We start from the raw sequence: 25,539 nt of genomic DNA on the forward strand, positions 1-25,539 counted from the left end.
TAGCTTCAACACCTCTGTCTGCAAAGCCGAAGAAAAACTGTTTCATTGCAAACTCCTTACTGTTCCCGAACTTTACCAAGCCCGTAGCTCTGCAGCATTCCCTTTACCCCGCTGACCCAAAGTCATAACACTACTCGTCAGTCTTACTCATTTGAAATTCGTAATATTGAAACAATTACTGTTATTATCCATTTCCAGTATTACGAATCTGTATATGGTAATATGACAATATATTTATACTTTTATTCTTAATCATACCTGTCTTTAATGTACAAAATGAAGATTCGTTTTCTTTAGTCAAATCAATCCGGATATGTATCCCTTATTGGAAAGTTCATTAAATATGCAAATGAGTATGCCATCGTCACAAAACTCCAACATGACCTTGAAATCTACCATATGGTTCATTGGCTAACAGCTATTTACAGATTAAGCAGACATGATTCTAATATTCTTAGGATATATGATTTCTAATCACGAAATTATGTATATTATGATAGGGAGTCAAAGCCAAGTCTTCAAAACTATCACCAAAGAGAATGTATGTCCAAAGACACATAGAGAAATTACTCAAGTGGTATCTACCTTTACATCCCCCCAGTATTCAATTGTTTATATCAAGAGATGTGTCTCTCATCCAAGAGTAATCATAAATTTAACAACATCGTCTCGTTCCCATGGTGTCCTTAGCCTATCGAGATAATAATCAACATAGAGGTCTCCACAGTTTGCATGATGATACTCATGATGGTGTTGATAATGATCATCATCATACAAATTAAACCTATTCCGAATCAAGAGGAGACTACCCTTCTAATAACACTTTTTATCTTTCAGCTACTAAGTTTTGTCAAATTCTCTTACTTACAGTCTCCGTGCGTAGTACAGGGTAATGCACTCAGTGCCCCATACAATCTATCCGTTTGCTACCTGCAAAAATGGGCGCTGTGCTAAGGGAGGCTAGGGTTAGAAGGAAACTTAAAAAGAAAATCACATGAAACATGCACATAGCTTTCGCCTTCATTACAGCATAAAATATTTATGTTGATAAGCAATGAATCAGGTTTTTTGCTGAGAAAAATGTGCCCGTCATGAAGCAGAAGTATTAAGGCCCACTGATAGACTACACAATTGCATACTACTTATAATGGTTCACAAGTATGTGATCTGTACGATGTGCTCTCTATATGAAAGTTGTGGTCTCAACGGTCGAAACGCAGAAGGAATCTATCTACTGTGTACAATTTTGCACCTGCCTCTGTTGATTTACTGGGAGCTTACGCCTTTCACTGACAGTGGCCAAAGTAAGTCAAAGTTTCAGTTCAAGCCCAGTCATCAGCCCCCTCCCCATAACACTGTGCAAAGGTATTGTAGAAAGCATGCTTTACATATTAACTTGGAAGACACTTTACACGTATATATTCGTATTGATATGCAATTTATTTCACTCAATTAATTCATAATATACAATAGTTTTACTATTCTCTAACAGCACATTCGTAATATTGTCGGGCGTCTAAACTAACAGCGATCAATTTGTAATCGGTAATTTATGTGTATTGGGAGACTCTTCAGGTGACCGTTTCTTAATAGTCAAGACCTCTGATGGCAGTTCAAAATGAACGAACTGTGTATAAATAGTTATTGAGCTTGTTGCGAGACAGTGATTTCATACGCAAAACATATTGATATAGCGATTCTCAGTTGAAATACACAAAATTGCCGCTTCTTTCCTCTGCGAATCTCGCAATCAAAATATTTTGTTTTGCTACGCTCGTTTTCTAATCGATCGTGCACTAAAAAAAAAATCAATGTAAGTTATCTTCTTCCGAAATTATGGAAATAGAATTCCATATTTCTGAGTAAGGGATCCGCAAAGGCAATTACACCCAAATATGTAACAATTAAAAGACGTGGTGATTTATATCTTGACTAGCATGTGTAAAATTGATGTAAGGCTGGTGAGGTCAACCGCAAGTGAAGATACCGTTTTATATGAAGTCTTAGTGTCGAAATCAACATTCCTAAAAGTTGTTACCCATGATTCAATAAAGATCAAAGAGCACGATAAGTACTAGGGTTAATCCAGCGTTTGTCTTCATGTCTGCAGACACTGAAATGTAATTTACATGAAGTTTTGTTATCGAGCTTGCTTGCTTTCAATAGGTGTAAGTAAAAGTTTTAGAAAGAGCGCTATAAGCAGAACATATACAAATCATGTTAAAAATCTCCCCTATCTTTTATTTTTTTAGCCTTACTGTAATACTTTTTTTGGACTCTATAAATGATGAAATAGTATTACGAATACGGGGAGGAATTAATTCACAGTTTCGAATTGTTTTTTCTGTTGTTAAGATACTGAAATATTGAAACAGGTTCAAAATCACTGTAGAATTGAATTCTTTGTTCATTTTTGATATGGATCTGTTCACCTTTTAGAGTATCATTTAACTTTTTGTAAGATTTCTGTAAAGTATATTTACAATTCCAATGGCCCGGGGTAGATAATGAAGACAGCCATCCATATTGTAAATATAGCAACAAGTAATGATAAAGAGGACTGATGAACTAGGAAAATATTTATGTAGATATACTGATCTTTAGTCAGAAGTTTATATTCACTCTCCATTTTTGATAAATAAATATTCAATCCCATTTTATAGCAGACGTCTGACTGTAAGTAAGTCCCCGGTACTTTCGTTGTTTCTTCTTTAACAACATAAAAGTTGGTAAGCAGTATGACTATAAATAAGTTCGCAGGGGGCGCCTAGTAATCTAATATCACCAATTAATTTGTATGGATTTGTTAAAAGACCAAAAACCATTTGAATACTATTATGGTTTTTCTAACCTAAGACGCGTTTAATGTCCAGTCTTATCCCCAGAGTTTCCAATTTTCTCGTTGAACTCTTCTGCTGACCAGGTAAAGTCACCACATGTTTTGAAGTTCCTCGTGGAGTCTTCATTTCACTGTCATTACCCTCTTTGATCATCAGGGCCATTCCTTCAACTTGGTGTATTTCGATGTGACAGTGTACAAACCACCAGCCTTTGCAAAGCGATAAGGAATGACAAGGATGTGAACATTACGTAAAAAGTGGTTTGTGACGGCGAAAAGTTTGACACATTCTACTGGGAGAATGTGGTCACATGCTCTAATTTGACCAAATTACCACTTTGCCTCAATGGAAAGAGGATATCAAAGTTGATTTTGCAATGTGCTAACCTAGCGAGTTTCTCAGTCGTAGCATGGGAGGAATGTCAGGGCCTTCGTCAAATTTGCTATTTTCAAAGGGTTGAAAGTACATAGTTTAAGGAACATTATTGCCTAAGCTTGCGACAACTTAACTTTGGAGCTGTTGGCTATCCCAAGGTTAGATTTGTATATAGTTCACATTCCTAACAAAATATATTCGAGTCTCGTAGAGTCCAGACAGTCGTATCTATCATCACTTGTCATATTCATTATCAATGGAAAATATAAGTATCACTTTTCTATGAACTCACTTACGTATCCATTCTTATCCTTTAAACAATCTATTAAATAACTAGTGATTGGCTGTCCTGATGTCAAGCGAACATACCCGGATTATCTGCCACATATCTGATGACAACATATCCACCAACGGGTACTATAACTGTATCTTTCATCGGAGGGTTTACAAGATTCAAACCAGGGATATTGTCTCCTCCCCAGCTGGTGTTACGCCATTTACCAGAGTTACAACGTCATCCTCTCCACAGTCGATATCTTGGTTGTCACCAGTGTATAACCCATTGGCATTGGCATTATATTGGGCGTAACCGGTCTTTAAGACATAGAAGTGGTGGCCATGGAGATGTACAGGATGAGGCGTTCCTCGTATTCCTTCGCCTGAAAGTAACAGAATATATGGACATTGATATGCCATACCGACTTCGATATGAAAACAATGTGCCTAAAAGTTTCAGCTCTTCACGGATTTCATGGGACTAATTTCGACCTCATTCCGGCATACATTGATCGATACAGTCTCAATAATAATTAACACTTGGGACGATGCTTTCATGTGTATTGTTGAAGGTCTTGAAAGTGCATCATGAAGGGAACGTACCGTAGGATTATCGGTGACTTCCTTGTGCAGGTTTACATACCTGAATATTGTACCATGTTGTAGAGGACGATCTGAACCACTTTGCCAGTCTTGATTTCAATGAAATGGGTACAACTACAGTGTCGTTTAGCACACTCAGTCTCGTTACACATCGTCATGTAGTCCTCATATTTTCCACCAGGCAGTGTCTTTTCAAAAAATCGAAATGAAATTACTATTATCCTACTTTTCCATGTGAAAGATATAGTCTATCATTTCAATAAATTCTTTAAATATGAACACCAATACACTGCCTTCCGCCAAACTGCACCAAGTTAATAATTTGGCAAACAATTTCATAAAATAATATAAAATAAAATAATAATATGTATTTAGATATGAGAAATCTTTTCATTGGATGATACCATGAAAAGGCTATAGAGATAACTTGTCAAGTCGTCTACAAAGTCCATAATCTCACACTTGGCAAGGTAGGTTGTACATAGTTGAAGTATGAAATAGAAAACAAAGAAGTTAGAATAAAGTGCGAACCATGGGTGGCGTGGATGGTGGAATGAAACGTCTGCCATGACAGATGACCGTCTGGAAACAGTCCCCGCAAAGTGGAAGTTAATGAACAGTTGTTCAGCATTACTGTCGTTGATTTTAGGGATCGATGGTGGAGGGGGCTGGCTATCTGGTGCTTTTGCATTGGCAATTGGTATGCAGTCTCTATATCGATCAGGTGGAAAGTTCCTGGAATATATTAAAACAGATACTAGTGAGTATAGAGCAAAATTGAAGATGAAGCGCCGCATAAGCTTACAAAAACCCATAGCCTCAAGTTAGTGTCATGATCTTCCAAATTGGCGCATAAGAAATTAATATTTCACACTCCCAATACATTAGCGTCCTTGGACGCGATTGATCAAGCTGCAACTCTTCTTTGTTTGGACTCTAACAATGCTGGCGCCATGAAATACCAGCACGGCATCGACGATATGGTCTTACTCGTTCACAAATTTTAAAATCTACCTGGTAACATAGCCCTTATGGAGGTATTCTGCGTAATACCCCATTGTATTTCAATCACTTGTAATATTGAGCTGTTATTATCATTTTAATTTATTCATGGCGTGGGTTTGAAACAAAAGAATTGTAGAATGACATGCTTGGGCAAGTGATAAGTTGTACTTTCTTTTCTAACGTCGGTAGAAATCAAAGTATTGTATGTCATCTTATTGTATTCTTTATGGCGTCGGTATCCGACATAGCCAAGATGCTGTATAAATGGACTGACTAACCTATAGGTAGGGACATTCACTCAGGACACCGACTCACGAAACTAGGACACTAACTGGGACACTCAGGACCACGGTCACTCCCTTGTGGAGTGACCGAGGCAGGACACACTCAGTACAGACTAACTAGCACCGACTCGAGCGGCAACACTCACAGGCAGATTGATATATCATTGGCTGGGCCCAGCCATGGTTCCGTATTCAATAAAAACGTTCAAGTTCTAAATCATCACTTGTCGTCAGTCTCAGGATCTTTCGCAACGATAGACATTAGGAACGGATAAGTTTAACTATGATGTCTTCGCTACGCGACTCGGTGTCATGCATTGTGAGTTCGAATCCGATGGCGAATCATTTACCATTTTCGACTTCATGTTTGGAATGATCGTTTCCAAAAGATAAGTATCAAGTATATGTCATAAATGCCATAAATAATTTTTCCAAGTGATTAGTCTGTAATATTTTTTTGCCAATTTTCCCGGCTCGCGCTATTTTGAGTAATATCATCTGCATATTGATTACGTGTATCAAAAAATCTCTCAGAGTACCAGGGGGCTTTCTACATTAGTCGACGGTATTATTTATAGTAAGTTTTGTTTTGCTGTTTTCAAAGTCTCTCCTTTGGTCTTGAACTATGTAAACGGTCTAAAATTAATGATGTGAATAATTCCAGATATTTCGACACGACATGCTGAATGTCTCAATTACTAATTTGACTGAGGTGAAATGAGGTCCTCAGATTCAGTATAAAAAATCCAGAGTTCTTCAAATCTGGGAGTCTCAGGCTGGCGAGGTGCTGAAACAACGTACTCGGATACCAAATTGATGAAAATTGTTGCAATCGTGCCATGATAGGAGATGGAAAGCTAAACACACCATTTTGCTGATCATTCAAACCATATACCATTGCGGTTTATAACTTTGCTGCGGCAGGTAAGTCTCTTTACGTCTATAAAAAAGTTTCACATTTAAAGCTCAAGTAACTAGCTCCTTACCCGAAAGGACAATTCAATACTACACAATGACTGGTTCCAGTACATCGAGTTTCTGTGGTTGTCGGCCATTTTCCCGCGGGTGCCTCTTCATAGTGTAAAATTGCTTTTACGTGTCCTGGATATACAGTGGTCTAAATAAGTGTAAAGAATAATTATTATAAACTTCACGAAATGTGTCGTATACTTAGGTTGAATCTTGGCACTACTGGAGCTACAAACACATTGACAAGGAACTAGAGATATTGTATATAATACGCGCTCCATACTCCATTTTTTGAATAATAAAGTTTCTAATACAGCTGTAAAATCCAGTCTACAAATGTATGGACAAACAAAGAAAGGCCAGATTTTGAAAATCAAAAACGGGACGTTTACTATATAGCTATACTTTCAATTTAGATCCATAATGATTGGTATGAATTGATACTAGAAGGTTTCGATGGAGTTATCATGTATGTATGAGAAACTATTAAAGAATGACGACGTCATCATTAGTTGAAAGAAAATTGTCAAGTGACGTTGCATTTCAAGAACAGATATGCTGACCGTAACCTCTCTGGAATAACGTTTCGTTTTCTACTCTGATATTGCTGAACTGGCTGGCGACTTGTCAACACAGTCTGAAACCGATATTGTTGACAACTGAACTTTAATGTGGAATTGACTTCATTTAACAGTGACGGTTATGTACACAATGCATTATAGTTGCAGATCTAGGACTGGAACATTACTTGAACACTCTTTGGGAAGAAGATCAAGGGAAGAAAACTAAATATACATAAGAATATTTACCTTCAAGAACAATTTATAGGGAAAAGTTATACTTACACCTCTGATGTCAGTTGTTTCAAGAGTTTTAGCACGAATCCAAAAGTTGTTTGTAAGTTCATTGGTCTCAATGTAGAAATCAAATCGCTCACCGGAATTTATGATGAGCTCATCAGCAATAACCATGCGGATCTTGTTACCGTCTGAAGCGATCACGTGAAGCTTGTGGCTGTCGATAGACAGACTAAAGGCGTAGATCATAGCAGCATTGATGACACGAAAACGGTATGCGAATGGACGTTTGACGGTGAATATTTCCATCGGGATTAACTCATTTTCAACGAGTTCTCTTCCATATCGATCATATCGATAAATTAAACCTAAGTAAGAAAGATAAACATTACATAGTCAAGTATCTGAAACTCGAGAAGGAACAAATTGAACAGAACGTTTATGCAAACATTATAAACGTTCATACAGTGAGAGATGTCTCATTATGACTAGTCTTCAGTGGTATTTTGTGCAGCTCATTGAGCAGTTATAAAGCATATAAATTAATTTTGCAATAGATTTATTTATTGTGAGACATACATTGATTATGTTAAATGTTTTCATATTTCGATTACTGATATCAAAACCGACAAAACATTTTATTAGAAACCATGATTTGAACCCCCTAAAAACAATTTTACTAGTAGAGTTTACAAAACTTAATACATCGTCACACGATTATGTTACAACGTTAACAAAGGATATTGACAGAGATTTAACGCTCTATAATTTCAACGTTACCTTGCCATTTATTAATCCAGACCAAGAAAGGGCTGACTCCAATTCCTGTTCCATCCAATTGCTTTGTTTGATAAAAGCAGGGTGATGTTACATTGTAACCAGGATAAAACCTTGAGTAAAAATTGAGAATGAGTACATTGAGATGACCAAACGTTTTGAAAGACGTTGTTCTGTGTTTCTGTCAGTATGAGAGAGAGAGAGAGAGAGAGAGAGAGAGAGAGAGAGAGAGAGAGAGAGAGAGAGAGAGAGTAGCGACGAAATCAGACTAGGGTCTCGTTCCTTTGGACAAATGATGTAGTTATATTTTCCCTTGCCGCCATGCATGTGGGCAGTAAATCATAGAACCAAATGTTGTTTATATGACCTAAACAAATATCTATGGTATGCAATATGTTGCTTGTGGTCACCCGCAGGTGAGTCATATCTACCTTTGCATTTCCCACAGTATTTTGTTGTTTATATCGAGAGAAGGGTCTTTCATCCAGTCATGAAGAGTCATTATAAATTCGCCGGCAAAGTCTGGATCTATGGTCTCTCGTTTAGGTCTCTTAACCTATGAACGTAATTACAAGCATTTATCATAATGCTCATGATGACGGTTAGACGGCGACGACGATGATGATGATGAAGAAAAGTTTAACTTCAAATGAACGTTTGATGTTTGAAATACATGTACATAGGAAATGATCACGCTGAAGCGAAATTCAGACCTGACACCAGTGAAAGTAAGAATATGGCAACAAGAAGCAAAGTGATGCTAAACAGGAGAACAAATGGGAGTATTTGGGGTGGTGACATCTGATGATCAATGATGTACAGGAAAAGCAACTGGAATTGAGTAATAGCATCAAGAGGAATACTTGCAATGACTAATTAAAGCCGAGATGAGACAAGAGAGATCACTGGTGACATGTGGAGAAAGCCTGACGGTTTCTTGAAAGAAGAAAATGATGATGATGATGATGATGATGATGATGATGATGATGATTATGATGGTGGTGGTGATGGTGGTGGTGATTGTGGTGATTTGATGATGATGATGATGATGATGATGGTAACGATGACGATAGCACATAATAGTTATGGTGATTAACGACAAAGCTAATCAAAGAACAAAAGGTGACCATCATTCCTCCTCCTGCGATTTAGTCGTTCAAACTGTAGTACCTTCACAGTCTCCTCGGCGCTGTAGCACAATCAATGCTCCATACAATCCATCAGTTCTCTGTGTTCCAAGATGGAGTGGTACCAATGTGTTCCGGGAGGGGTAGCAAGAAACCTGAAACGAAAATCACAACAACACAGGTGTAGTTTTACCCAATTTGAAAAAAAATGTTCATGGACGCGTATTTTGGTTAATTTATTTTGGGTACATGTAAAATTTTATACAACTGATCATAGGGAAACTACAGTGTCAAAGCATTTAATAGTGATGAAGCAAAACAATTCAAGGAAGGCAAAGGTCAGGAAAGCGAGTTTACCTGTAAGTAAATGTTTCTCCAGGGTTTATAGGGCAATGTGACACACCAGCCACTCCATCCATCCAAGGTGTATTGCGTTGTACCATTCCATGCCAGTGAATTGTGATGCCTTCCATCATAAGATCATTGGTCACGTGCACAACAACCTTTGAAATGAACCAAACCCCTCCTTAACTTATCTGTCTATATCATCTCTTACAATTGTGTCAGTTATCATTTACATTCATATCAATGTTGTTCTAGGTTCAAATAATGTGTATCTCGCGTAGGGATTATATAATAGACTTCATTCCATCCAATTTAATCATGATCTAAACCTATTAGAAGACTTGCTAATTTTGAAAAAAAAGAAGCTAACGTGAAAAAGTTTCAACGTGAACCTGTTTTAGATTTGAGCAATCTTAAAGGCAATATTTACCAAACAATACATAAATGAGAGCAAAACAGAAAGGCTTGATAAATTGCCGATAGCTACTTTCAATTGCTAACGCTTTTGAATCAATGTGGCGATATTGCCAAATACCTTCCCTTAGCCGAAACCAAATTGATAAAAATAGTGATTATCAAATGATAAAGGTTAACTGTCTATGTAAAAAAAGCGCAAGAATTATTAAACAATTTACAAACACCAGTCATTACTATTGATCCGTTTACGTTATGTGATCTTTGCAGCAAGATTCCAAATTTGGCGTAAAAGGTTATGTTTCCGTCTTTTATGAATGGCTCGTATATATATAAATGAGTTGTTATTCCAAGCAACTCGCCATTCCAAGCGTGCTATGCACTTTCTACGTTTTCAAAGTTTTGAATGTATTACAGGAAGTGCGCCTCCCTCGTACAAACAGAGATGGAAAGGTTGCTAGAATTTACTGAAAATTACATACCTGTGTACCATTTTTGACAATGATGGGAGGACCAGGTAGCTGACCATTGATAACTATAGCTGATCGGTAAGTTCCATCTCCCGTAATCACTTTCTGTTTTTCTGAAAAATTATCGATAAAAACATATGCCTCCAATATGCAGTCCATAAACCAATTTTTGGTGAAATCTGCCCTCGAAAATTTAGGATACAATGTTTTAAGCCAGTCCTATAGAAAACAAAACTAAATTTGTTTGCCATCTGAGCACTGGGGCGAATAGAAGTTTTTGGCTGTCGACGTAACATGCCTCGCTTATGCAGGAAACTTCATGTCGCCGTTTTCATCGATATAGAAAATAGCTAGGTTCTGTAAAATGCTTTCTTTTCGCAATAATTTAAACCATAGAAATAGAAAATATCCTTGCACTTCTTAATTGTAGAAGGAGAGTTAATGAAATGATCAAAATAGCAAAATTATAATTAGCAATTTGTAAATCATCTCCATAATCACTATCTTCGAAACCAAATTCCCTGTGCTGTTTACAAAGTGACTTAATTCCTCTTCTCCATGATCATTATCAGTACATTATCTTTTCCACATCATACCAATGAAATTAAGTGTAACATTTTAAATCCTTGCAAAAGATAGTGAATCTGTTATGATCTATTACAGCCCCTCCAGGGTGGAGGGATGTGGGCCTATGTGTAAAATCAATTCCCTCCCTAAACGTGTGCGCAATGAAAACGGACATGTTGAATACTAAAAGACAGTAGCCTTCTGCAGCTTTTAGTTCTTTGAATACTAAAAGACAGTAGCCTACTGCAGCTTTTAGTTCTTTGAACCATTAACTGTAACCCTACACGAATGGCAAATTTCCGAATTTAAAAAAGGGCAAACTGCTTATAAAAAATTATTATACATCTACCATAGGAAGGGGCGTTCCGTAGGAATGACTGTTTCCAGGCACCCTGATCGAAGCGCATTTATATTTCTTTAACCTGAGTGGACAGTTCTGCTGGTGGATATTTACTTGTCCCCGAGTCTGTCTGATAGCTCAGTAAAAAGCTTCGTGCTTTTCCGATTACTATATGTGTGTGTACTTTGTGTGTACTGTGTCTGTGTGTCGTCTACTCCACGCATACCGTGTTGCTCGGTCGTGCACAGAATTGAAACATCTAAGTCGGTTACTGTGACCAACTCTTTTGGGTTGGAAGCAGTGGCCGACTGGTTTTGTGTGAGGCCTAGCAGCTAGGCGATGTTGCCGTGAGTGTGTGGGGGTTCGAATCCCGTTTGGGTTATTGAAAAATTTATATTCCTCTTTGCACCCATTGAGGGGCATAATGCCAAAACTAAGTGGATATAATACTACAGTGATCGCTTATGTGTTGATCTGTCCAAAGCCCAATTTGAGGTAGAGCGTCATCATAGTCAGGTTGCGTATCTGCGGTGAACGCACTGTGGATTGAATGTTGCACGACCTGGCTATTATTCAAGGTATGTTCAACAGAAACATTCATTCGTTAAAATCACATTCGTAGCATCTAGGGAATGTTATTACACCCCCTCTTTCGTATTTTATGAATTATGATGTTTTTATGATATCGTAGTAATATTCAAGTAGCTATAAGTGCACATACAGGGTACATGAACAGACCAAGTTACCTCTTATGTTAATAAGCAGGGCCCAGTGGTGTTCCTTTAGTTTGAAAAAGGTATTTAACTTTACTTTACACAGCAAATATTTCTAAACACCACACCATTTTACGTTCACGATAAACTATCAAAACTATCCTCTCTTCTTAATTTCTCTAGGAGGTTGTGGGTTGTCGTTTTTTTCCTATTGTAAGCTATTTGTCTCAACCTTTCGATTGATTGGTTGCCAAGGTGATAAGTTCTTTTGGTAACGCACACATACCACTGCAGCAATGGACGCTTAATATATAATATTGAAAGAGAGGTCATTTGGCAAGTCCTTGGAGCAAGACAGTAATACTCTCAGATACAAGCTTAGAGCACTGTGTTGTGCAAGCCGTACTAAGGAATTATATCCCTCCCTGTCAATTTCTACTGTGCCTCGTATCAACTAGATGTTATATACTTTGATTTGCAATCTACATTGTAAACCGCTTTATCAAAAGGAGGAGTATGACCTCCTTTATGACCACGATTTATGTATGTTGTTGCTAAGCTACAGACGCTAACAAAACAACATCCTGTTTGAACGGTTAATTCCCGTATCCAGAAAATTAATCTTTTTTCCATTTTCCGGTTTTTATTTGCTCTTAACCTAGCAGAAGTGGTGTGACGTGCGCATCCAGTAATTTGGAGCACATAGTCATTATAATTATGCTGAGTTCCTTATTTAGCTAGTGCCAGTGTCCATAAATCGAGGTTATTGTCTCATTCTACTAATATACCACCACTTGATTTCATAATGTGCTGGTTGTCTACATGTCAACTGTATTAAGGTAGTATGTGCCTCGAAAGTGAAAGACTTAATCTTTTGCTCAAACTTTCCTGAATGAAACTTTCAACCATTCTCTTACCAAATCAACAATAAAAATTGGGGTCACCGTGCAAAGTTTGGAACTAGCGAAACAAATTACCCAACATTTGCGATATTTGAAATTCAAAATGGCCGCCATTCCTATGTTAACTCTATGGGAGGAATTAAATTTGGATTTTCGAAAAACTAAGCCGGTGAAAGTTTTTCTTTCTCCAAGAGCACCCCCCACAAGTGGTAGATAAGAAAAGAATTGTAGAAATTTGAGAGTCCGACTATCTGTCCCCGAGGCGTGTTCAACCTTAAGGCCATCGTCTGGGCTAATGACGGTCAAAATGCTCAAAAAATCAAATTTTATTTTTTTCCTTCATTGTCACCCTCGACATGTATACTTTCAAATAAGCTATATCATTCTTCAAAAATATTAACTAAAATCGAGAAAAATCGCGTTTTTTTTCCCACTGACCCCTGGTCAAATTTTATTTAGTCTAATTATATATTCAAAACAGGTAAATCGCTATTTTTGGTTGCCTAAAAACTTTGTTGAGTTATGGCATCATGTATGAAGTAGTGACCATTTGCTTGCTTATTGAAGCAGCTTTTCAGAGGTAAAAATATGGCGTTGTGGAAATTGTGAGATTGAGACTAATTGCAGTCTAAAAAAGCCAGATCAATGAGTAATCGGGAAGAAATGTGCAACAAATGATTCTGTTTTATATTTTGTGTGGATATTACTGTAAGGCATATGAAGATTTTTCATTCAGGTATAGCAATTAAACCAGAAAACAAACCATATTAGACGTTATGGTGTCCATATACATAACAAGTAAAGAATCTCACATGAATTTCATTATCATGCTGATTATAAAATCAATGTTTTTTTGATAATTAACAGTTCATTTTTCACTTAGAAAGCAATTACAACCAGGCTTTTGTAAATAGAATTCTAACTGACAATTTAAACTTGTCGAATACCCTATTTTGAGGTCGTAAACTTTGCATGAAGTATGAGTATCACCTTTATGTTGTAAACATTTCAATCCAATACTCCTAACAATTGTGTTTTGTACTGCATTCGTTTCTTGTGACACTAATAACTCTTGAAAGAATGGTTGGAATGCAATGAAAATCAGCCAACATATGTGAAATTAAATACTTTACAAAATAAACTTCAAAAAACAAGGTCATCCAATCATGTCATAGTAGAAACTTGACGGAAAGTTGTGAATTTATTAATTTTTCAATCTTACCGAGATGACTATGATTTAATTTATATTGACAATGTTATACAGTCATAGATTTAGGTTCATATTGTAATACATATACATCTGAATGCTACAGAAAAATTCGGTTGTTGTATGACTTTTCGTTCAATAGATATCTTTGCCACAAATTTCCTCATATTTTTAACCCTGAAATTGTCGCCATGCCAACCGAATATCCGGTTTTTCCCCTGCACTGCATTTTACCATCTACTGCAACAAAAAGATGACAAAATCTGAAAACAAGGTACTACACGGTTAGTGTTTTAAATAGCCCAGACAATAGCCTTAAGTGCTAATAAGAGATTTTACTGTAAGTTTTTGTCGATTGTCTCCCGCATACTTTGGTATATTAAGCAAACAAGCTACCATGACGGGGTTTGGGCTAGACTAGCTGTAAGCTACTTCCCGACTCCCCATTTACCCTCTACTTTGTTATGTTCTCCCTTTCGAGTTCAGGTGTCATGTAACTGACTTTTTTTTTCTCAAATCGTGTAAATAAACCAAATTATATAATATTTTTAGAGAAATGGAACTCATGCTGTACTTTGTGTTATGCCGAAAAGAGTGAGTGGGGCATCAACAATTATAGAGTAAAGTTAATGTATTACAATGTTGACCTCAGGAGGACTTAGGCAGGCAGTTAATTGCATATGTACATACTTTGGTAACTAGCGACCGGTTAATTTTGCAATCTCCATATCAGTGCCTACTTTTATTGTGGGTTGAACATTCATACTTAGGTTGGAAACACAAAACTTTTGATATAAGCTTCTGTCGACTTGGTACGTGCTGATCAATAACCATTCATAATTCAATTTAATTTACGGTAAAGCATTTCGATTCTTCTTTGCACATTATTTCGAGACTTGTTGACGACAATATTTTAAATAAGTATTACTGCCAATATAGTGATTGCAGAACTAAAGTCTTAATTGATTGAACCAACATGAGGGAAGTTTGTTTTCCATACAGAAACTCATGTTTCCGGGGAAAGCTTAAACAGAAGCCACCGCTGCTCAAAGACACAAAGGAACAATTATGACGTAATTACTTATTCTCAGTAGAGATAGTATTCCCCAGTGTTATTGGGGTACATGCATGGATTACCTCAATGAATATAATATGCATTGTTTTAATAAATTTGTTTTCCTCTTAGTATAAGTGAACAATCAGCAAGTGCCTTGTACATCTGGAATATCATGAAGAAAGTATACTGTTTGAGAATTGTTTATATAATCTCTGATAGGTACACATGCTCAGAGATTTCATACGTTGCCTACGGAATGGAGGGATAGCAGTATGAACAACTTAACAGAGGGCTTCAATCAGCCGAACAAGAGCCTAGAGTAACATGGGGAAAGTAAGCACAGAAAAAAAGGGTAAACAGGAAAATAAGACAAGAATCGTGAAACTGTGATTGGCTCAGATTATTCGTCATTTCACATCTAGGGAAACTACAGTGAAAGAGCTTAATATCATCATAACTTTTTGTTTTGTGAAACAGGAACATTGGAAAATGACATGTTCAAATCATAACCAACATCTAGTGCGTGGGATCTAATGAGGGGAAATGAAGAATTGATACGTTGAAATAATCATATATTAATTGCTCAAATCCAAACCATGTAGACCATTCGAATAATAGTTTTCAATTCTTTACATAGTTTTGTTTTTGTGATAAAGATGTCAATCTCTTAGTAAATGGCTTCGCTGGAAACAGTCTCCAGCCCTGGAGGTATTAATTTAGATAGGCTTAGCCAATCTAAAAAGACACATTAAATCACAGTCCGTGTGTGGAGGGACTGTGACTAAATCATAGTGACTTGGGCTCTTTATGATATTTACACATGCTGGACATTCTTTTTATGGCCATACTATAACCGTTACTGTCTCTTGACTTTCGTTTTACTTGAGAAAAATTAAAACTTCTGTTCAATTTCCTCCAAGGGTGTAAAAGTTCAACACTCTTTGACGCATCGTATACACACGTCCTTTGCATTCAATCATCTGCATTTATGATGTTTGACAATCTTTACAAATATTTAAGGCCATAATAGATACTGCCAAATATTTACAGCCATTGCCAAATTACAGAAAATGAAATTTGTTGTAAAAAGCCTTTCAAAACGCGAACGAAATAAATCCAAGATGTATTCTGGGTCAATACTTTGATAGAAGTGAAAATACAAGCCTTTAGGTTAAACACGAGTTAGTTCTACCTAAGTCTTGCCGCGACCAAAGACATACCGCATTTCAGCTTACCTAAATCAGTCAGTGGGTCTCTCTTATTACATGAGGTCGTCGGCTTTTGATATCTATTTCTCTTGTAAAATGAATTACCATATCGGAATATAGGCAAACCAGACCCCGTAGTCTCATTGTACGTTACCATGGTGTCTCGATGTTCAACTTTCTATTTGTATTCACAAATATTTCCTCGGTCATTGCAGTCTCCATTCGGTTGTAACAACTGCCCAGCCGTCATAAGGAAAAAGCACGATGATACTGAGAAGAAGAAAGCTGTCAAGGGCGTCATATTTTGACTTTGCGAAGTGAAAGACTAGAATGCGATCGCACCACTGCAATGCTTCCAATATCAACCTGATACAGGATGTCTACCCACAATGCCGCATGGTGCTGTGGACAGAGATGTTTGACCCACATAACTTGCCTTAATTTGCATACAGAAGCGAAAGTAGTAACATTTCACACTTTCCACCAATTTTAACACTTCGCACCCTTTGTAATATAATAATTAAGATTTATAGTTTCGAAAATCCTTCAAAAACTCTTCAGGCGTTGCAGTCGGTGATTTGTTGAACTAGGCTGTTTACGTTTATACTCATGTTGGAGTGCGGATATTGGATGTATTTTCCTGAATGTTTACATAGCTATGACGGACTTTGAGATTAAAAACGCTCAACAATGAAATTAGAATAGGGAAGTGTTATATACGTATAAAGTTCATATAGTTCAGTTTATTTTAGTACGTATGGCCTCTTGCCAAAATGTACAAACTGTAATGGAAAATAAGATACAAATGGCTAGTCAAATACTTAATATCATCCAGAAAAAATAAACTTATGAACAAATAAACAAGCACTGGTTTATAAGAAATACTGAAACCACAATTATAGCAAATGTTTCACTACAGATATGATTACTCATCTATGGTAAGCTCTCTCCTACATTTTGTTGCTAGAAATGTACGTTTACTCAGTTCACTCAATGTGACCGTATTCTGAGATGAGAGAAGTATTTTGAACTAATACACGACATGGTATGAGGCTCGAAATAGTAGTAGAGAATATGTTTGATTCTCAAGTCCATATACTTCGGACGTACGAGTAAAAAGACTTACTCGTCCTCAATGGACCCTGAACAGCAAACCTCACCTACTCTATCTGGTCATGGAATGTAACATAAACGTTCTGTCTTAATCTACAGGACAGGGCTGATGTTCTAAAGGTGCAAACAGCATGTCTGAAAACAGTTTTATCTATAAAAATAAAGTATAGTTGTGATGACTGCTCTCTTTAAAGGGTCGGATACAGTTATAGCTTCAACATTTTTGTCTGCAAAGCCGAAGAAAAACTGTTTCATTGCAAACTCCTTACTGTTCCCGAACTTTACCAAGCCCGTAGCTCTGCAGCATTCCCTTTACCCCGCTGACCCAAAGTCATAACACTACTCGTCAGTCTTACTCTTTTGAAATTGGTAACATTGAAACAAATTACTGTTGTTATCCATTTTCAGTCTTCTAAATCAGTATATGATACTATTACAATATATATATACTTTTTATACTTAATCAAAACTATCTTTAATGAACAAATAAAGATTCGTTTTCTTTAGTCAAATCAATCCCAATATTAATCCCTAATTGGGAAAGTTCATTAAATATGCAAATGAGCTATGCATCGTCACAAAACTCCTAATATTCAAATAGCTATAAGTGCACATACAGGATACATGAACAGACCAAGTTACCTCTTATATCAATAGGCATGGCCTAGGGGTGTGTTTTGTATTAAAAGGGTATTGAACTTTACTTTACACGACAAATAATTTATAAGCACCACACCATTTTACGTTCACCATAAACTATCAAAAATACCCTCTCTTCTAAAATCTAATAATTTCTAATCACGAAATTATGTATATTAGTATAAGGAGTCAAAGCCAAGTCTTCAAACCTAATCTATTCTTGCCATCACCAAAGAAATGTATGTCCAAAGACACATAGAGAAATTAGTCAAGTGATATCTACCTTTGCATCGCTCCCAGTATTTATTTGTTTATGTGTAGAGATGTGTCTGTCATCCAAGTATATCACATAAATTTACCGACATGTCTGGTTCCCATGGTGTCTTAACCTATTGAGACAATAATCAACATAGAGTCTCCACAGTTTGTATGATGATACTAATGATGGTGTTGATAATGATCATCATCATGCAAATTCAACCTTTTCCGAATCAAAAGGTGACACTTACACTTTCTATCTTGCAGCTCTTACTCAGTAGTACAGGGTAATACACTCAGTGCCCCATACAATCTATCCGTTGCTGCCAGCAAAAATGGGCGCAGTGTTAAGGGAGGGTTAGAAAGAAACCTAAAAAGAAAATCACATGAAACATGCAAACAGCTTTCGCCTTCATTACACATAAAATATTTATGTTGATATATAAGCAATGGTTTAGAATTTTTGCTCAGAAAAATGCGAACTTCTTGAAGCAGAGGTACACACTTCACAAGAGCATTCAAAACTGATGTTGAAAGAGTCACAGACAAAAGTAGAGATTACCTATGAACTAACCGTTTCCAGCAGATTAATCGGGCAATGGCGACACAGCAGGTACTCAATCCATCCAAGGCATACGAAGTTGTACTATTCATGCTCGTGAATTGTCATCATAAGATCATTTGTGACATGCACAACTACCATACAACTCCCATCTTTGCAGGCAGAGAACAGATGGATTGTATGGGGCGCTGATTGTATTACCACTAACGGAGACTTTAATTGAGAGATTTGACACAAACTGTTTTTGGTGGTGCTTACAACCAACGCGTTGTTGTTGGTGTGTCACCTTCAGTTCCTGAAAGCATTACCATCCAGACTGATTCCTCAACTAGTATTCCCCTAACTACAAGCGCAACAAATCGTTGAGTCTCTGGAGTAGTTGTAGCACCATTTGTAACCCCCATAAATGTAAAAATCTCCATAAATATTTATTTATGTAATACAAGAAATGCACTCCACACTATTTTCTTATCTTAATTGTTTGCGTTTAGTGTGTTTTGTGTATTTTGAAAGTGTTCTTTACGTTTCGCTTTCTTGTGTGTAGAACTGACTTGCCACGACGAGACACTGCTGGAATCAGCGTGTCAGTGCAGTCTCTACTCAAGATTGGAGAGACAGAATGTATACATTGTGATCCTTTAACGCTGTTTTTCGAAAATTTTGCCATGCTTTCTTCATCAGTCGCCTCAAATTCATCTTCAGTGGATAAATTGTGTGGAATAATTGATAGATTATCAGTAATGACAGTATTCCTATGTTGTCCAACTTGAAGTTTGTTCCTTCACTTGGGATGCTAATTTTGTTCTACTGTGTTCAAGGTAGTGTTCTATTATGTTTACTAGATTGAAACATAAATGTATTGGTCGTAAGTTTCTGTTATTATGTTGTATATTTCTCCGTTTTTTATTCTGAGTCGTCTGTTGTAAACTGTGTGGCATCACTGGTTGACGAGCTGATTTGACGCTTCCTTAGTACTGATGTCACCATTAGTGTCCTGACCTGCTGTTCCACTTCCTTTCACGGTTTGATCGGTACCTCGCCATTTTCTGATAATGTTCTCAAAGTATTCTATTCTATTTTTCGGAAAGGAAACAAAGTTTCAGGAAATTATGCAGTGACATTACACTAGACTTATTAAAGTTTATTATTTACTTGGGGCATTGACAAGCAAATGATCATATATACAAGTTCAAGTTGTTTACATTTATGGTTGAGTTTTATTACATTTATGGTTACATTTGTGGGTCCGAATTGTTACAATATTGGTTGGCTGTTTTATTACCTTTGTAATTGATTTTATCAAAACTGTGGTTAATATTACATTTATGGAGATTATTACATTTATGGAGGCTACAGCATTACCTGAGAGCTGGTAGTAAAATCAATCAGCGACAAGAACAAGGGATGGCAAACCAGCTTAAGTACCACTAAAACAGCAGCATGATCATATGCTGATATGTAGCGGCTCATCGAAGATGCAGATCAACGGATGGAGATGAACCATGACCGAGAGAGATGAGGCCGAGTTGCAGACGTGGACGTTCGAGGTAAGCGATTCGACACTATTAATGTTGCTACTAACATCATGCTTCGAAGAAACACTGGACGACAGAGTGGTTGTCTACAGAAATGACTGGAGTTTGGAATGTATGTAATCCTAGAACAGTTACGGCCAGCCAGCCAACGTTAGTTATGCTAGCGGTTCGCTCATGAAAGATGAAGCAGAACAGTGGTTAAGTTCCAGCCGGCTTACCAATTTACGGACTGATGTCGAATAAACTTACAATGATAAGAATGAGTATTTTGGAAAAGAGAACGTTGGCAATGTCGATATCGAAATGGACAGTATGAATTCTTGATAACTGGCATCGATGCTATGCTAAAGATAATACATGAATCGGAAGAAAATCTTAACGAAGCAGCTTTGCAAAGTTTAAAGACAAACCCATTGCTGAATGATTATAGGTTTACCCACTCATAAGGTCCAACGGCAATGAAAATTAAGGTGCCTAACTTTTCTGTTTTAGGTGAGTTTATTTTCTGGTACGTCAGAATCACCCCTTATATTGGTTTATACTTTGGACTTGTATGCAAACGAGGCATCTCTCTTTCTTTGAAGTGTTGTTCATTGATGAAGTGTTGTTGTACTTTTTTGGTGGACAGAATTGTCCCCGAGGTTATCGTTCGCCCAGTTAAAGCGATGAAATTCGTTTCTTCGCTTCGATGTAGTGTGTATGTGCGATGTATGATAGTGAGCATGCGTGCGTGAGTGCTTCACGAACTCTACAACGTGTTGAGCGGTCTCAGTCAGAAAAATGTAACAACTTAGCCGGCTATTAAACCACTCTTTTTTGGGAGTGGAGATTTAGCCGACTGGTTCTGTCTCTGGCCTCTCAGCTAGGCGACTGATGCCGTATGTTGTGGGTTCGAATCCGATTGAAAACTATCCGTATTGTTATATGATGAGGTAGGCGTACAGGACGTATAGTTGTTTGTTGTTTCTCTCCACATTTGGCTATTAATGCCAGTGCCAGTGATCCATATGTGTTACAATGGTCCTGTGTGATCGGATGGTCTGAGGAATTTGCCACAGAAGTTGATATTGCTGCAGTCTAGGGATGCCTATCGGTCATTGCTATTACACCACCCTTTTAACGTACACAAAATTCCAGTTATCAATTGATCCTCAACGTTCAGACAAATTATATATACCTTACTTAAGTTATACATTGCATTTTCAAGTGATTTGTACTCGATTCTTTATGTTACCTGGTATAGTAGCTGAACTTTGAATTTGCAATTCTTTGTATTTTAAATAATCTCTTTAGTATTAAAGTCATTATTTCAGTTGCTTATGTTAGTCTATTAATGGAACTCTATTTTCATTGTACACTTCCTGCTAACTTGTAAAATATGCAATTTAAACGAACTTTAACCAAACTGCCTTACTGTTTACTGTAGATCATTTTATTATGACAACAAAATATAACACGTATGCTTCGTTCCGTGTGTCTGTTAATTCACCTAACTTTTCGTCACTCTTGAATCCGGAAGGATGGCCAGAAGGCGTTTTGATTCGCAAGTATTATCAACCCCGTAAATACTAACATGAGAGCTCTTCGCATTGCTTCATACAATTGTCGTTCGGTCAGGAATTCTTTCAATGCTGTCAGAGATATATGTGAAATACATGACATTTGTTTGTTACAGGAACACTGGCTGACAAAGGACAATATTTCTTTTCTGTCATCTGTCCATAAAGATTTCGATTGTTACGGTGAGTCGCCTGTTGATACGAGTGAACGATTGTTAGTTGGAAGACCGTATGGCGGTGTTGCGATCTTATGGCGAAAATCTATAGGTTATGCCATAAAAGTAAGATCTTTTCAAGATAACAGAATCATTGGTGTTGAACTAAATAGAGGTGAATGTAAACTTCTCATTTTGTGTGTTTATTTGCCTACTTGTAGTAGGGAGAATCATGATGTATTCACAGAGTATTTGGCAAAAATCCATTCAATAGTTCAATCCAGTGATTGCCATAACACTATGGTAATTGGTGATTGGAACGCTGATCACAATACTCTTTTCGGTAAAACTCTTGAAAGTTTTTGTTGTGATTACAATTATGTCACCTCTGACAAGGTTTTGTTAAATGAAAACTCCTTCACTTTCGTCAGTGATGTTCATGGTACTACATCTTGGTTAGACCACTGTATCTCTACTTATGGAGCTCATCAGTGTATTACATCTATGTCTATTTTATATGACGCAATGTCATCAGATCACTTTCCACTCAGTATAAATTGCGATTTTACTGTACTTCCATCATTTGATTGTAATAGTGGTCTTGATGATAAAGCTGAAAACACGTGAAATGGTCAAAGGTTAATGATCACCAGCGCAAGGTTTATTCCGATATCTCTGAAAGGCTTCTCTGTAACATATCCGTTCCTACAAATGCTTTAAGTTGTAAGAATGTACATTGCAGTGATAAATCACACGTTGAAATTATTTCAAAGTTCTATAATGATATTATTGACAGTCTGTATTCCGCTAGTAAAAACGTAATTCCCAATGTGCATAAAAGTAACAATAATGAGGTGCCAGGTTGGAATGATCACTTGAAAGAAATCCACTCTATTGCTCGCGATGCTTTCACTTTGTGGCGTGATTGTGGAAAACCTAGAAATGGTCCACTTTTTGAATTCAAACGTCGTACTCAAGCGCAATTTAAGTGTGCACTGCGAGTATGTCGACGTAATGAAGATCAAATTAAAGCCGATGCTGCGGCTAAAAGTCTTCACTCTGGTAACAATAGTAATTTTTGGCGTTCAGTTCATAAAATAAATGCAAAGATTTCGTCCAAGCCAAATAACATAAGTGGCTGTAGTGGCGATGCAAATATTGCAGAAATGTGGCGTGAGCATTACAGTAATCTTTTTAATGTTGTCCATACTAAAAGTGACAAGAATTTGGTTTTAGACATGATTGATAAGTGCGAAGGTGATGTGGATATCATTATTTTACCCAATGATGTTAGTAATGCAATAAGTAATCTACAAACAGGTAAATCTGCTGGTCCAGACTCACTTTCTGCAGAGCATTTTGTGTACGCAAGTGACAAGGTGTCAGTTTTGCTTAGCATGTGTTTTACTTCGATGCTTGTTCATGCTGTTTGTCCTAATAGACTTTCGGATACCATCTTAGTCCCCATTGTTCAAGATAAGAATAAGATACAAATGACAAAAATAACTACCGGCCTATTGCATTATCGACTGTTGCATCGAAAATTATGGAATTAGTTTTAATGAACAGAATTGAGTCCTTTCTTGAAACTTCACATTACCAATTTGGGTTTAAAAAGGATCATTCAACTGATATGTGCATTTTCATTCTGAAAGAAATCATTCACTATTATAAGAAACATGGTAGCAACGTAATTGTAACTTTCATGGATGCTTCCAAAGCATTTGATCGTGTTAATCACTGGACATTGTTTAAAAAGTTGATTTTCCGTAAAGTGCCTATTTGCTTGGTTAGGTTTCTCTTTGTTTGGTATAGGTCGCAATATATTTTTATCCTGTTGGGTTGTTGCATTTTCAGAGGGTTTCAACGTGAAAAATGGCGTTTAAGCAGGTGGAATATTGTCACGAAACTATTTAATATTTATATTGATGATTTAAGCTATAAACTTGAAACTTCACGAACAGGTTGTAATATTGGTGGCATGTTCATCAATCACCTCTTTTATGCTGATGATATTTGTCTGATAAGTCCCTCTGTGAAAGGGACACAGAAATTAGTCATCATTTGCAGCATTTATAGTAATACTCATGACATTGTCTTCAATACGAAAAAGACCAACTGTTTGTGTGTCACATCAGATAGATCTAAAGTTAAGCACATTCCCGCTGTTTACCTTAATGGTGTCAAAATTGTTTTTGTCGAAAGAAAGAAATATCTTGGGTTTTTGTTAACACACAACTTTAGAGACGATAGCGATATTGAGCGACAAAGGAGAGCATTCTATGTCTCAGCAAATATGCTGCTAAGGAAATTTTCCTTGTGCTCTTTTCAAGTGAAATGTAGAATTTTTAAAGTGTATTGCTCTCAATTGTACGGTGGCCATCTCTAGCTGGTTCAAATATTCTGCTGATGCCATGAGAAAACTGAAAGTTGCCTACAGCAATGCCGCCCGTAATTTTTGGGTTGTGAGAGACGAAGTAGTGCCAGCTCCATGTTTGTCACAAATGGGCTGTGCAACTTTGATGCTCTTCTTAGAAAACAAATGTATGGTTTTATAGTACGTTTATCACGCAGTGGAAATACGAGTGTACGTCAAGTTTATGATTGCATGTATTTTATTTCTGATCTCCGCAAAATGTGGATAAAATCACTTTTCCATTGAGCGGTTGTGGTGTTTTTTGTTTTGTTTTTTTTTGCATGATAATGCACCACTAAAATCACTTCTTCAGTGTGTATTATGATATTTATTTATCTGTACCTTAATTCATTATTGTACTGAGATTTCTATGGACATATTTAGTCCGAAATAAAGTGAAATAATAATAATAATAATAATAATAATAATAATAATATAATTAATAGGTGGACCGTATGGCGGTCTTGCGTTTTTTATGGCGTAAATCGATAAGTCATGCTGTTAAAGTCCGTTCCTTTAATGATAGCAGAATTTTAGGCATTGAACTCAATATAGCCAATTGTAAATGCTTATTATCAATGTGTATATGCCGACATGTAATAGTGAAAATCATGACGAATTAATAGAGCGATAGGCTAAGGCTCACGCCATTGTTCAATCTAGTGATTGTTATAGTTGTATGATGATCGGTGATTTAAATTCCGATACGGATTCACTATTTGGTACAATTCTGCAAAGTTTCTGTGATGAGTATGACTATCTTATCTCTGATAAGCTTTTACTGAGAGATAATCCATTTACTTATGTCAGTGACGTACATGGTACCACTTCATGGCTTGACCACTGTATTTCGTCATTCTCTACTCACCAGTGTATTAATTCGATGTCTGTTTTATATGATGTAATATCTTCTGATCATTTTCCACTCAGCATAGTTCTCAATACTGGTACATTGCCGTCATGTGAAAATCTCAATAACAACAATAAGCAGTACTCTGGGAAATCTGTAAATTGGTCTAAGGTAAA

The 25,539-nt window shown here is 36.8% G+C and overlaps 1 protein-coding gene across 2 annotated transcripts; it reads right to left on the minus strand.

Annotated features, from left to right (window-relative positions):
• Positions 1-1,421: 1,421 nt before the first annotated feature.
• Positions 1,422-16,664, minus strand: LOC139115497 (uncharacterized). 2 transcript variants are annotated; one of them, XM_070677634.1, is made up of 13 exons: positions 16,304-16,664; positions 10,295-10,395; positions 9,411-9,556; positions 9,097-9,208; positions 8,358-8,482; positions 7,930-8,039; positions 7,198-7,517; positions 6,370-6,500; positions 4,626-4,829; positions 4,135-4,282; positions 3,585-3,874; positions 2,852-3,049; positions 1,422-2,113 (listed from the first exon to the last, which is right to left on the minus strand). In XM_070677634.1, coding segments are annotated over exons 5-10 (837 nt in total). In that variant the 5' UTR covers positions 8,429-8,482; positions 9,097-9,208; positions 9,411-9,556; positions 10,295-10,395; positions 16,304-16,664; the 3' UTR covers positions 1,422-2,113; positions 2,852-3,049; positions 3,585-3,874; positions 4,135-4,281. The 2 variants fall into 2 exon arrangements, with proteins under 2 accessions (XP_070533735.1, XP_070533733.1); XM_070677632.1 differs by having other exon boundaries at positions 1,422-3,049.
• Positions 16,665-25,539: the final 8,875 nt, after the last annotated feature.

This window comes from Ptychodera flava, chromosome 17, assembly GCF_041260155.1.
Source record: "Ptychodera flava strain L36383 chromosome 17, AS_Pfla_20210202, whole genome shotgun sequence".
NCBI lineage: Eukaryota > Metazoa > Hemichordata > Enteropneusta > Ptychoderidae > Ptychodera > Ptychodera flava.

Excerpts from the sequence above, each read along its gene's own strand:
- LOC139115497 (XM_070677634.1), bottom strand. The coding sequence starts at position 8,428 with ATGACTCTTCATGACTGGATGAAAGACCCTTCTCTCGATATAAACAAC. Across the intron at positions 7,518-7,929 it reads CTGGATTAATAAATGGCAAG|GTTTAATTTATCGATATGAT; the intron begins GTAACGTTGAAA and ends TTTCTTACTTAG. Across the intron at positions 4,830-6,369 it reads GTATTGAATTGTCCTTTCGG|GAACTTTCCACCTGATCGAT; the intron begins GTAAGGAGCTAG and ends AATATATTCCAG.